Source organism: Dryobates pubescens, chromosome 5 (genome assembly GCF_014839835.1).
Source record: "Dryobates pubescens isolate bDryPub1 chromosome 5, bDryPub1.pri, whole genome shotgun sequence".
NCBI lineage: Eukaryota > Metazoa > Chordata > Aves > Piciformes > Picidae > Dryobates > Dryobates pubescens.
Window position 1 is genome coordinate 30,142,592 of NC_071616.1, and position 12,396 is coordinate 30,154,987.

Consider the following 12,396-nt stretch of genomic DNA (forward strand, 5'->3'; position numbering starts at 1 on the left):
GTAAGATAAGAGTAAATATTCACATTTAGAAATTCCCACGTTGCCTTAAAAAGAATAGCTAGCAGAATACTAAAAGTTAAACCTTCAGTGTGCAACCATTTTTTCAGTCAATGTCTTAAAACTTCTTCAATTAACATGTGGAATGAAATCTCTTGATCTTGCACATCACTGATTAAATATATCCTTTTTAGCATCTTTGCGAGGAATGCAAGAGGTCTTGCAGCGAAAGGCACTTCTCGCATTTCAGAGGTGAGTGGGTGTTAATCTTTTCATTTCATTCTTTTATAAGCCGTGAAAAGCTTTTATTATGTGTTAAAAAGAGGAACTCGTAAAAGATTGTGTAATGAGGATTTCACCTCTGGGAGTCTGTCTTCATGAGTAGAGAATGTATTTCTTTACCATCTACATCATTTTATTTCAGAAATATCTAGATTGATTTCTAAGGATTGCCTTTAATTTTAAAGACATTTGTGTTGCTCTGTGGTATAAAATACTGTTCTGATCTAGAAGATAAAATCACATAATGCAAGTTTCCAAAGTCATGGTTCAATATGAAGAGTGTTTCTAGAAAAGCTGGTTAACTGATCAGATTGTATAGGAGGCTTTTGCAATTATATCTGTAGAGACAGAACAATATTTGAGGCCCTCCTGCTGTGGATAAGCAGTGAAATCTAGAGGGGAAGAGATAAAGTCTGTCTGGAGATTTAATAGCAGTGTAGGCAGTGACAACATAAATGCCCTGTCTTCCCAAGTGCCTTACAGACTAGTGGTATTGGAGATGACAGTAGCTCATCTCAAGGATTTGATTCTCTTCCAGAGAAGCCTGAGGGGAGATCTTACTGCTTTCTACAACTACCTGAAGGGAGGTTGTAGTGAGATGTGTGTTGGTCACTTCTCTCAACTAACCAGCAATGGGATAAAATGCCCTGAAGTTGCACCAGGAAATGTTTACATTGGATATCAGGAAAAATATCTTTACTGGAAGAGTGGTCAGGCATTGAAACAGGCTGTCTAGGGAAATGGTGGAGGTGTTCACAAAACATGTAGGCATGGCACTTTGGGATATGGTTTAATGGTCACGGTAGTGCTGGGTTGACTGTTGGACTTCATGATCTTGGAGGTCTTTTCCAATATTAATGATTCTATTATTCTGTGTTGAAACTGAACTTTCTAATTCCTGGTTTATACTTGAGCTCCTCACTCATCCCTTTTACTGACTTAATCATTACTGTTTCAAAAATACTCTGTTAACTGTTTCTCACCATTTCTACCCATTCAGTGCTTCTGAGGTTCTAATAACTAATTGCAAACAATTAAATTATCTGTTACCTGAAGCAAATCCATTCCTGCTTACTCAAGCCTCCAGTTTAGTATAGCAATTCCCAAAAATTCTGAGTCTTTCCCTGCTATCAATCTATCTGGAAAATTTCTGGTTTCTAGGAGTTGAAGTTGTCCAATATTGTGACCACCCACAAGTAGGAAGATCCTTTTATATTAGTATAATATTTTGTGTGGTAGTATTTTATTAAGTTGTTCTAGCAAAAGAACATGTGGTTTAACAGAGAATAAGCAATAGACAGCAGGTTAGGAGAACTATTTTCAAAATTATATTCATCTTCTTGTCACTGTGAAATTACTCCTTCATGCTCTCCATATATTGTTTCTTGGTTGTGTGTTTTGTCATCTTTCACCCAGGAGCTTTTCTGTTTCATTCTCTACTGCTGAACAGTAAGTCTCCTGATGTTGTCCTAAGCACTCAGTTTTGAGGACTTCCTAGCACCAAATAGTGAAAATAGCAGCTGAAATCTGAAACATATCTAGCATCTCTCAAGTGAACCATGACAGGTGCTTTTTAGCCATATAGCGTGAATAGAACTAAAAGATTTAGTGATACAGAGCTTTGAAATATTTGTGCTAAGTAGCAGGATATACATTTGTGCACAGAATGCTTGGGAGCATGAGGATTAATTGCATCTGCTTTCTGTGTGTCTTTCTGATGCTTTGGGATTTTCTTTGTATTGTTGTTGGGAAGCAGAAGGTTTCTTTTGTGATTGTAATGGATTAAAGGTCATTTTTGTTCCTCCTTCTCAAAGACGACTCATTAATCGTTCTGAAGCTGATTATTGCACATCCTGTTTCTAACTGAGCCTCCATTAAAAGAATGCAACAAATACAAATTAAAAAAATACCTAAGTTCCAAGCTTACTGCTGGGTATTTACTGCACATCATTTTGGGGTGTAATTTTATGTCTTTGTGCTCAAGTGTCCCCCATAAAAATACTTACCTTGCGGAAGATAGATTGTATATGGTTGGGATTTTTTTCCTTTTTCAGTAAAAAAACTCTGCCTAATGATTATTTTTTTTTAAACTCTTCTTAAAAATTTCATCTAAGTGTTTGTTTAGGTCTGTATTTTGACTGAGGAATCTTTTTAAAATTTATTTAGTGCTCATTTTTAAGATTTATGCTGAAATGACATAGTTCGTTTCTATTCTAATTATTTCATTAATGGGCCACATTGCTTCCTTTAGATTAAGCAAGATTGAGAAGTACAATATGAAAAGTCACTGGCTTGAACACCACATATCAAAATATGAGCCTTTGTGTAGTGCAGAGATCTAAATATGGATTCATGAATATATGTGCATTTGTATGTTTAACCTGTATTAACAGCAGAAAAATTAACTAGATTTTTGTTTCTTTGTTTGTTTTAAAGGGCTCACAGTTTGTCTCCAACAGATCATCTGGCAGCATTTTACTTGGCACTTCAGCTTGCCATATCCAGGCAGGTTAGTTTTGTTTTGAAAGTGCATCCTCAAACTGTCATATGAAGATTGAAATTTGTATCAGTTGATGGATGCAGATGAAGATTTGTTAAAGACATGTTTTTTCTTGGACGTATGTATGTATAGAGGGGGGAGAATCCTGAAATGCTCTCTCTGAACATCTTCCATCTTGTACACGTCTCCAGAGTTCTGTCACATCTCTAGTATCGGAAATACGACTTAAGTCATTAAATCTTGTTTCAGCATTTATGTTGCTGGATGAAGAAGGGGGAAAACCACCATTTTTACCTATTATGTGTAACCTCTGCTCAGACTGGTTATCTGTAGAGTGCGACTCAAGCCTAGGCTTTAATGATCTCGACAGTGTTTAAATCTTGAGTATTTGCCATTTCCAAATACTTGTAGGAGGTTTGGTTAGGATGAACAAAATTACAAAACCGTGTTTAAGAAAACTGGGAATTATTTTAAAGCTACAGAAAGAAATCAGAGCTCAGTCTGACTTGTACAGCTGTTATGTTTAAGGGATTTAGGATTCTACCATGTATTAAATGAATTTGGATAATGTGGAGCTGCTTTGTATATGTCATGGTAAGCCTTTTCCTGTGTCATGCTTATTTTAGGAGGTAGTTTTGATCACAGTAGTTTACATGGTCTTGGTGACTACTTTTCATTGCTAATGAGTAGCAGAGACATTGGAGTAGGTCACATTAGAGTTACTTTACAAGCACAAAATATTTTTCAGTAGCAAACTATGACTCTGTACTCCTGAATTCCAAACTTCCCATTTTGCTTAATTGAATTTCTTGAGTTTAACATTGTGTACTTATTTTGAGCAGAAGTACATTCAGCTGAAATAATGACATTCTATGTGAAAAAAGTTATTACTGCACTGTACTTGTGCATTTTAGTTGATGTATTACCACTAAAATATTTTCAAAATCATTTAGAAATACAACCAGTACTTGGAATAGTGAGTGAATATTTTAACAGGCTGAAGGAACAGTTTTAATAATATATGTATCTTATTTTCCAGGGTTAATACATTATTTAATTTTTACTGCTCACTGTAGAGCATCAGGTCCATTTTAAACTTCTGAGTCTATAGAATTCTGCATGGTATCCAGGTGAATATTTTGAAAATGTTATGGATATGCAATCAAGTACTAGGCAATACTTCTAATAGTGGTGCTTTCTTTTTCTGCCTTTTTTTTAAATCAGATACCTGAAGCTTTGGGTTATGTTCGTCAGGCTCTGCAACTACAAGGAGATGATGCCAACTCTCTTCATCTCCTTGCACTCTTGCTATCAGCCCAGAAACACTATCATGATGCTTTGAATATCATTGACATGGCCTTGAGTGAATATCCTGAAAATTTTATGTGAGTGAATGTTGTGTTCTTTCTATGCTTTCTTTCAAACTTACTTCATTTAGATTCTCATCTCATTCTTCTGTGATTGGTCTGGTTTTTCTCCAGCAGTCTTCCCCTCTGCCCATTTAATGCAAGTCTACTTTTTATTAAAGGCTTGTTAAATAGTGATTAATGATTTGGCTTTGGAAGGGAGGCTAGAGCTGGATAGTTGATCTTGTTTCATTTCTTATTACAAACTCTTCAGATAATTTCCCCCTGTTGCATGCTTTAGAGTATTTTCCTGCAATATTCTAAGAAGAATAAAGAGGACTTTACTGTTAATCTATCTATAGAATAGTTTTATCCCATACTGCAGATAACTCTATGCATATTGTATGGAATATATGCTGTGAAATACATCACAACAGAGAATCTTCTCTTTTGTGTAATAGTCATCTGAAGCTGGCTGATGGATGACTATATAAGTGAACAGGGAAGAAGCACATTTAGTGGATGCTCTCTTGTTGTTTAAGAAAGAAATAATTATTTTTATTTATTCTTCATGTTAAATATATCTTAAAATACATTTGGATTTTGTACTTTTGTAAGGTTTTTTATTCCCAATTATTTTTTATGCAAAACTAAGGAAATGCTTTATAGTGAAATACTTTGAGGACAGCTTCTATTAACTTCCAGTGTTCTGTTCTGGTGCTTTACCAAGCATGGTAAAGGCTGTAGTCCATAGTATTAAAGATACCCGAATTGCTTATTTCAACATTTTTTAAAGTATCTTAAGTTAGTCTTAGCTTTTAAATGACTGGCCTGTATCATACATTGTTACTGTGTCAACATACCAGATAAAAATATTACTTGTTTGTTGTTAGTTTGAAAATAGAGATCATAGTGGGGTTTTTGTTCCTTACATTCCACGCCTCCTTTTGGCTGTCTGTATGAAATATTGTTGCCTTTTTCCTCATACATCTGACCAAGACCAGGATATCAGCTTGGCTCAGAACTTCTGTGCCTTGCAGCCTGTTTTGTGCAACATTTTTGTAGCCTTTTGCCGTTTCTTGTTTTCTAGTTTACCCCCACACATATTACCTGTGTTCTTATTAGGGGCTTCCATGCATGCTTCACAATTTCAGAAGTACCTAGCAGTTCATCTCCCAAACATGTCTGTGCTTTTCTCAGGTCTGAGGGACTTGTTGGTAAGACGTGGTTTGGGAAGCAATTGATGTATAAGTTATCTGATTTTGTACACTGTCAGTGTTAAAACCAAATATGTTCAAAGCACCATGATCTGTCATCTTGTGTCCTTGTTTCATTTGTCACGTATTGGCAATGTAAATGATGAAGAAGCTGCTGTATCTCTCATAATAATAGTCCAGAAGAATTCTTTCTGAAACTGCATTTCTTCCTATTGTAATAAGAGAACAAAGGATCATTTAGTAAATATTTAAAAATATTCTTGTGACCATTCAAAAGGCATTTATTGGTTTTTCAAATACAATTCATGGCCTTTGCATACTTGTTTTGACCATGCAGTAACCACTACATCTTGTGGTTAAATGTTGCCTGAGTTGTTTTGGGAAAGTACTAATCTTTCTATTAATGTATGTCTGTATATTAATCATGTGGATTATAAGAGAGGCTCTAAATTATTAGACCTGTTGTGTAATACAAACACTGGGGTAATACATTGTACTGTCTTAAAACCTACTGGTACAGATGTGGGAATTGGAGAGAAATATCTGGGCAGCAGGAATTACCATCAGATGTGGCAAAAATCATTGACCAAGGCGAAATGCACCTGTATGTATCTCTAGACAGTCTTCTAGAGTCATGTTCTTAGTGCTGTCAAGTTACTTCTGGTTCCCAGAGAACTCAAGGATATGACTGAGATTCCTTGTGTACTCTGTGTTATTGATACCGACACCAGGCAGACACATTTGGTCAGTACCAAAAATATGTATTGATTCCTTCATGTAACTGGGTTATTTTTGCAGGGATTTATCAGCAAAATCTCAAGTTTACAATCTATTCTGGCACACTGTGTCTGGTGCTCTTGAAATGGTTGATAACATGTATATGCGTATGTATAAAATGTAAAACACAAGTGCTTAGTATGTCGTATGTCCATCTTCCTATTTTGCAACTTTGATGAACACCACAATCTCACAGTACTTCCTAGGAGACAGGGAAGAGATCCTTTTGTGTTCCTCTAAGACTTGCTAAGTTTCAGATATAGTGAAACATTTTGTTATTCACCTGTGGCATTTATTGGCTATTGTAAAGACTTCAAATACAAGGTTTTATGTTTTGTCATTCAGTTCTGTTTATGCTCCCAGTAAGATAAATAGAATAAGAGTTTTCTTCTTCATTTCTGTTATAGTCCATTACCTGAGCCTTATGTAAATATTTTATTGGCTTTTCAGTGTAATAAATCTCTGTGCTTGGAAAATGCTAAATTAAAATACAGGGCTTGTGATTTTTGTTATTTCTTCTATGATTTTCTTACCCATATACTTCTATATGCTGTAATTGCATTGCTGGTCTGAGTGCTGTCCTGCCCTCTTCATGGCTGTGTGGTTGGGTTTTTGTTTTGGTTTTTGTTTGGTTTGGTTTATTTAAAAAGACTTTTCAGAAGTTTATAATACTACACCTTTGTCAAATACCAGAGGTTACAAGGAAGTAATGGATTACACTATGAGTCATGTTGAGAATTGAATACTTGTCAGGAATCTTCTGTTGTAATCGACTAGTAAATATCCTGTCTGTAATTATTTAACATGTGAAAATCCAATGCATTCCTAGAATTCATATTCAATATTTGAAGCAAATAGCAAGCATACCTTCGTATCTTAAACTCGTGTTAACCTTCCTGCACTACAAAGCTAGAAAGTTGCTGAACAAACATGGCCAATCAGATGATGGTTTTGCACTGCGCACCTCAAGGGCAGTATGTAGAAAGACATTCTTCAGAGCCAGCTGTCTCATCATTATCTAAAGGAGTGGAAGGAATGAGCAAATACCACATTGTGCTGTTAGCAGCAAGGTATAGTTTTGTCTGTGAATAGAGAGTTTATTGTTCTTGCTTTGTTTGTTATATTGGCAGCACAAATATGCAACCTACTCTGAGACTTTAAGGGTTATTGAAAAAACTGTTGGTGAAAATCTAAGAAACCTCTAACAGTGTAATAATTATGTAATAATGTTTTCCAGAAATAATGAAAATATCTGCTGAATATCTATAGCCCTATCAGTTCACAGTTTTTGTAAGTTTAAAATGCTAGGGTATAACGATTTATAAACAAGTTATCTGTGCTTGTCAGAGCAAAGTGCTCAATAACCTCTGAAGTCTCATGAAATCTGAGAGTGCTGTGATTATTCAGGCACAAAAAGATCTCTAGACAAAAGACTGCTGAACAGATTAATATTACTGAAAAGATTATGAATGCCCTGCTTTGGTGAGATGTGTGGGAGTAAGGTGCCAGCACCAAAAAACACTGAATAGTTAATCTCAGTCAGGTGCACTTTAATTCATCTAAAGTTCCACTGTTTTTTCCACACCTTGCATTAGACAACTTGTCCCTGTAATAGAAATGTGAAGTTCAGTTCTTCTCCAGGTTGGCATGATTTGAACTCATATATGATGTAGCTCAGAGTCCTAACCATCAAACTGTGTAAGAGCCTGGGTGAGACGATCTGTTTCTCCTCTTGAAGCAGAAGTTGAGACATGCTGCCATGAATGCAAAGAAAGTAGGCAGAAAGGAGCCACAGTATGTCCTATATTACTAGAGTATTTATACTATGAGGGAGGCTTGAAATCTTAGGTGCTTGGTTGTTCCTCAAATTTTATTTATTTTAATCCAATAATTGCCTGCTCTGAATGTATAAGAAGCTTCAGAGGTGTGCATTGCAGTCTGAAGGTGTGTTTCAGGTGATGCAAGGTAATGGTGGATGTGTTGCACTGGTTCATACTGGGCCTTTTTATCTTGTGCAATATATATAGTACAGTTATATTTGCAATTACCTGAAGATCCCTATTTACAAACTCCTTTCCATGACTCCTCCCTGGTATTTTTATCTGCTTGTTACAAGGAGTCTATATCATAGTGGTCTTCCAAATCATGAAACAACACTTCTGCTTACTTCATGCTTAGTCAAAAGTAGATTCTCAGTTAAGGGAAACAGGTTTCTTAATTAAATGCTTCTGATAATTTTTTCATAGTCTTGGCAGTTTGGGGTTCCCTCATAACTTCAAGTGTTGAGGCATTTAAAGATGCCTGAAATTAGTGTAATTAAAATAAAAATAGCATTAATATTTGTTATTTATGATGAAAATTTAACTGCAATTGATAGCAGCTGACAAGCTTTTGAAGTAGCTGAAGTAGGGAGCAGCAGATGGGTTATTTGAGGAGTGCAAGCATGTTGTTTTAATGTTAACTACACTCAAAAAGGAAAGACATATGGTAGCAGGTTTGTAGACAACTGAAGACTAAGTTCACAGTTTAAACATTTACATTTGCTGAAGTGTGATGAAAGGGTTTTTTTTTTCTTCCAAGAATATTTCACACAAGCATCAGGTCACTATGTCACTCCTCTTAAAACTTATTAAACTTATTAAATCCTTTCCTTCCTGACTCTTGTGAGCCCAGAATCACAGAGCTTTTTAACTTCACTCTCAATTCCTTGATTAATAAACTTCTTTCCTTCTGGGAGTTGTCTTGGTGGGCATAATAGAAGAGCTGGTTGGTGCATACAGCACACGATGACACATACACTGGTGTATGCTATGCTATTCTGATTTCCCAAGGTTGGTTGTAGTCGCACTATAGTGTGTGGTGCCAGTTAAAGTTGCACTTTTCTTTTTTTCTTTTTTTCCTTGATAAATAGAGCACTGGGAATTACTTGAAGAAAGGACAGTAATATATAAAGTAGTCATCTCCTAGGCTTGCCAAAAGCGTGTCTTTCAGCTTGATGTATACATTCTTGTCAAGATTTCACAACATGCTTTCTCAAATGCACTCAGTTTTGATCCTGTCCATCTTGGGAGTTAAATTAATTTGTTCTCAGGAATTATTTTTCTGTAAGTCAAGAAAGGCAGCATCAGTTGCTTGTGTTTTTTCTTTTCATGTTGAGTTCATCTTCATCCTGCCTTTCATGGTGGCTATGTGCTTTTACAGGCTTGTCCATTAAAAATACATTGAGGCATAGATAGAGCTTTATGTAACAAATTGGTCATTGGCCTCAGGGCCTTATTCCTGAATTATATTTGCTGGGCTTTAGATTCTTCTTTGAAACTTGACTGAAGGAATCCCAGTTTAGGTCATGAGATGACTGCCACAGGGTGTTCAAGGCAGGGAACCAAAAAGTTTTCAAGTATAACTAATTTGTTCTGGCTTTAGTCAGAAACTATCTTCATTATAGTTTGCAGATTTAAATTTTCTTCAGGACATCGAGTTCATAAGGTGGAATACAGTATACATAAACTCCACCAAAAGTCACAGAACTGGCTGCTGCTTTTCCATGCAAAGAAGCAATGCTTTGTGAACAAATACACAGGGAATGATATTTCAAAGGGTGCGTCAGAAACCTTCTGATGCACACCGGGGTACCTATTTGTGTTTTTCTCAGAATTGTTATTTGGGGGGCTTGAGTGTTGTTTATGTTACTTCTTTTGCTTGTTTGAGGATCAAGCTTTCTCACAGCAAACCAAATTGCCTATTTTTACTGCTATGTTTCTATATGTGGACTTTCCTCTACTGGGGATCTGGGCACCAACATTGGATATTACCCTTATGAGGAATATTGGCACTACAGTCAGTTTTCCTGAATCACTTGGAACAGGTTTCACATCTTTAGGGTATGTTTGGTGATTGAGAAACATTCTAGGAGACTTTTTTAATTAAGATAGATGATTTTGTGAAGTTTACACAAGAACCAGATTTAGTTGCTTGAACTTCTGTTGCCAGGGTTGGGCATGCAGTGGTTCAGTTGATTGGATTTCCTGAAGGATCTGAATTGATAGGTATATTTTTTTCAGCTGTTTCTAAATAGACGTTGCTGGCAATTGTTCAGTAATCTCATCTCAGTAATCGTGTCTTGTTAGCTTGCAAATGCAACTTGGATAATGGACACTCATTCCTGACTGTTGACACTGAACAAAAATGAGAAACAGATGTGATTAATTGGGAAAGAGGAAACTAGCATCAGGGTAAGGGAAGAGAAATTAATTGGGTAGCAATGTTACAGAAATTCAGAAGAAAGCACAAGGAAATAACAAATTGTGTAATGCCTGGTTTATATTTATATCTTTCCTGATGAAACTTTCCTTGAATACTCAAAATGGAGTAGAATGAAGATTCACTTTGCAATTGCAGCATATACCTCTGTGAATTTCTTTCTGTAATTTGATTATGATCAAAATGATGCACCTCAAATCACTGAATGTGTAAGCAAAGTCTTTATAAAACTGTAGTATTTCATATTCTGTCTAGTTTTGTGTTGTCATTCTCCCTGTAGTTTAAATTTTTGTGACTGTGTCATTTTATGTTTTGATGATCATGGAGATGTTTTGGACTTTGGCTAATGTGAAGCTGTAAGCTTTCTAAGCAGGCATTAAAGGGACAGCTGTCAATAGCAGATGTGCAAATTACTGGAGTTTGAAGCCAGGAGGATCAGTTTTTAAAACCCTTGACCTATATGTCAGAATCTGCTAAATTTACTTTAGTTTTTATATTAATATAGATTTAGCTAAACCATACCTTTCAGAGGATGTCTGATCTTGATAAGAACACATCAGAAACTGGAGAAACCATCACAGCATATGGTAGATTGTTTCATTTACCCTCTTCATTAAGCCTGCATTTTTGTTCTTGAGTTGAGTCCTTATTTGTTTCCAGACATTGTTTTTATATAATTCTTTATTAGGCCCTCTGCAGTACTGGTGGCTTCTGAAAGTAGGGCACATTCTCAAGCCATTCATTATCTGTTGCACTATTGAACTGTAGCCAGTTTTCATCACAGGTAAACAAGAGCTGCACAAACTATTTCAGTATAATTTACCATTGCTTTATGTAGTGAATCACCTGCATCATGTCTGGTGAGAAGGATTCTGTTAATTTTTGGAACATAATTGCTTTGTTAGAGGCTTATATTCAATTACCTACTTGCTGGCATTTTTATTTGCTTCTTGTCAGTTATTTCTGTGATGCATTTCCACATTAGAGTGCCAAGGCTTTATCTGTTCCTCTATAGGCTGTTTTTTAAAAAAGAAATCCTACTTGAGGTGTGCTTCTGAACAAATTCTTGGGGAAGTTTCCTGTGCTGTTTTAAGATATTAGACTTAATATATCTTCATTAAGAGACTATATTATATGTAAATTAGCATCATGGTGGATTCAAGTGGAATTCCCAAGTGAATAGTCTTACAGGACTCAAATCTACCTTCTTTTAAAAGAAGCTACAAACTTGCATAGAGTAAATAGCTGTGAAATTCTGGACTGTGAATGAGGTAAACACTGGGAACTCAGGGTTTTCTTTTTAATTCTGGTATTTTTCTTCTAAACTATTTATTTATGAGTGTATCAGGTTTGGCTGAGATGGAGTTAGTTCTCCCCATAGCACATTTCTTAGCTCTATGTTTTGTGGTGGGAGCTGGAAGGGCGTTGATAAAACACTACTGTTTTGGCTACTGCTAAGCAGTGGTTGCACAGCACCAAGACTGTGCTTTTCCAGCATCTCCCCCACCGTGGTAGGATGAGGGGTGGGCAAGAGAGAACATGGCCAGGCCAGCTGACCCAAACTGACCAAAGGGGTATTCCATACCATATATCAGCTCAGATATAGAAGCCAAGAGAAAAAAGGGAGTGGGGGGCATTCATTGATGGTGTTTATCCTCCAGAGCTACACATATTGAAGCCCTGCTTCCTGGGGAGTGGCTGGACATTGTCTGCTGGTGGGACATAGTGAATAAAGTCTTGGTTTCCTTTTCCTTCTGCATGTGGCCTTTGCTTTTGCTTTATTAAATCGTTCTTATCTTGACCCAGGGCCCTCTTGTTGTTTTCCCTCTCCCCTGTCCATCTATGAAGTGGAGTGATAGAGTGGCTTTGGTAGGCATCTGGCCCCCAGACAGGTACAAACCACCGCAGTGAGGAATTGCAAGACTGGCAGAAGGGAACATGCTGGATAGTATGTACTAATTAAATAAAACTGAATTTCTTATGGTTTGACTTCCTCCTACATCTTAATTTCTTTTAT

General features: G+C 36.3%; 1 protein-coding gene across 4 annotated transcripts in view; it reads left to right on the forward strand.

Annotated features, from left to right (window-relative positions):
• The window catches only part of TTC7B (tetratricopeptide repeat domain 7B), a 115,358-nt gene that overhangs the window by 56,349 nt on the left and 46,613 nt on the right, over positions 1 to 12,396 (forward strand). For all 4 annotated transcript variants that reach the window (XM_054161915.1, XM_054161913.1, XM_054161914.1 and 1 more), the window contains 3 exons: positions 192 to 249; positions 2,716 to 2,788; positions 4,004 to 4,164. In XM_054161915.1, the coding sequence (XP_054017890.1) occupies positions 192 to 249; positions 2,716 to 2,788; positions 4,004 to 4,164 (292 nt within the window). The remainder of the gene's footprint in view (positions 1 to 191; positions 250 to 2,715; positions 2,789 to 4,003; positions 4,165 to 12,396) is intronic.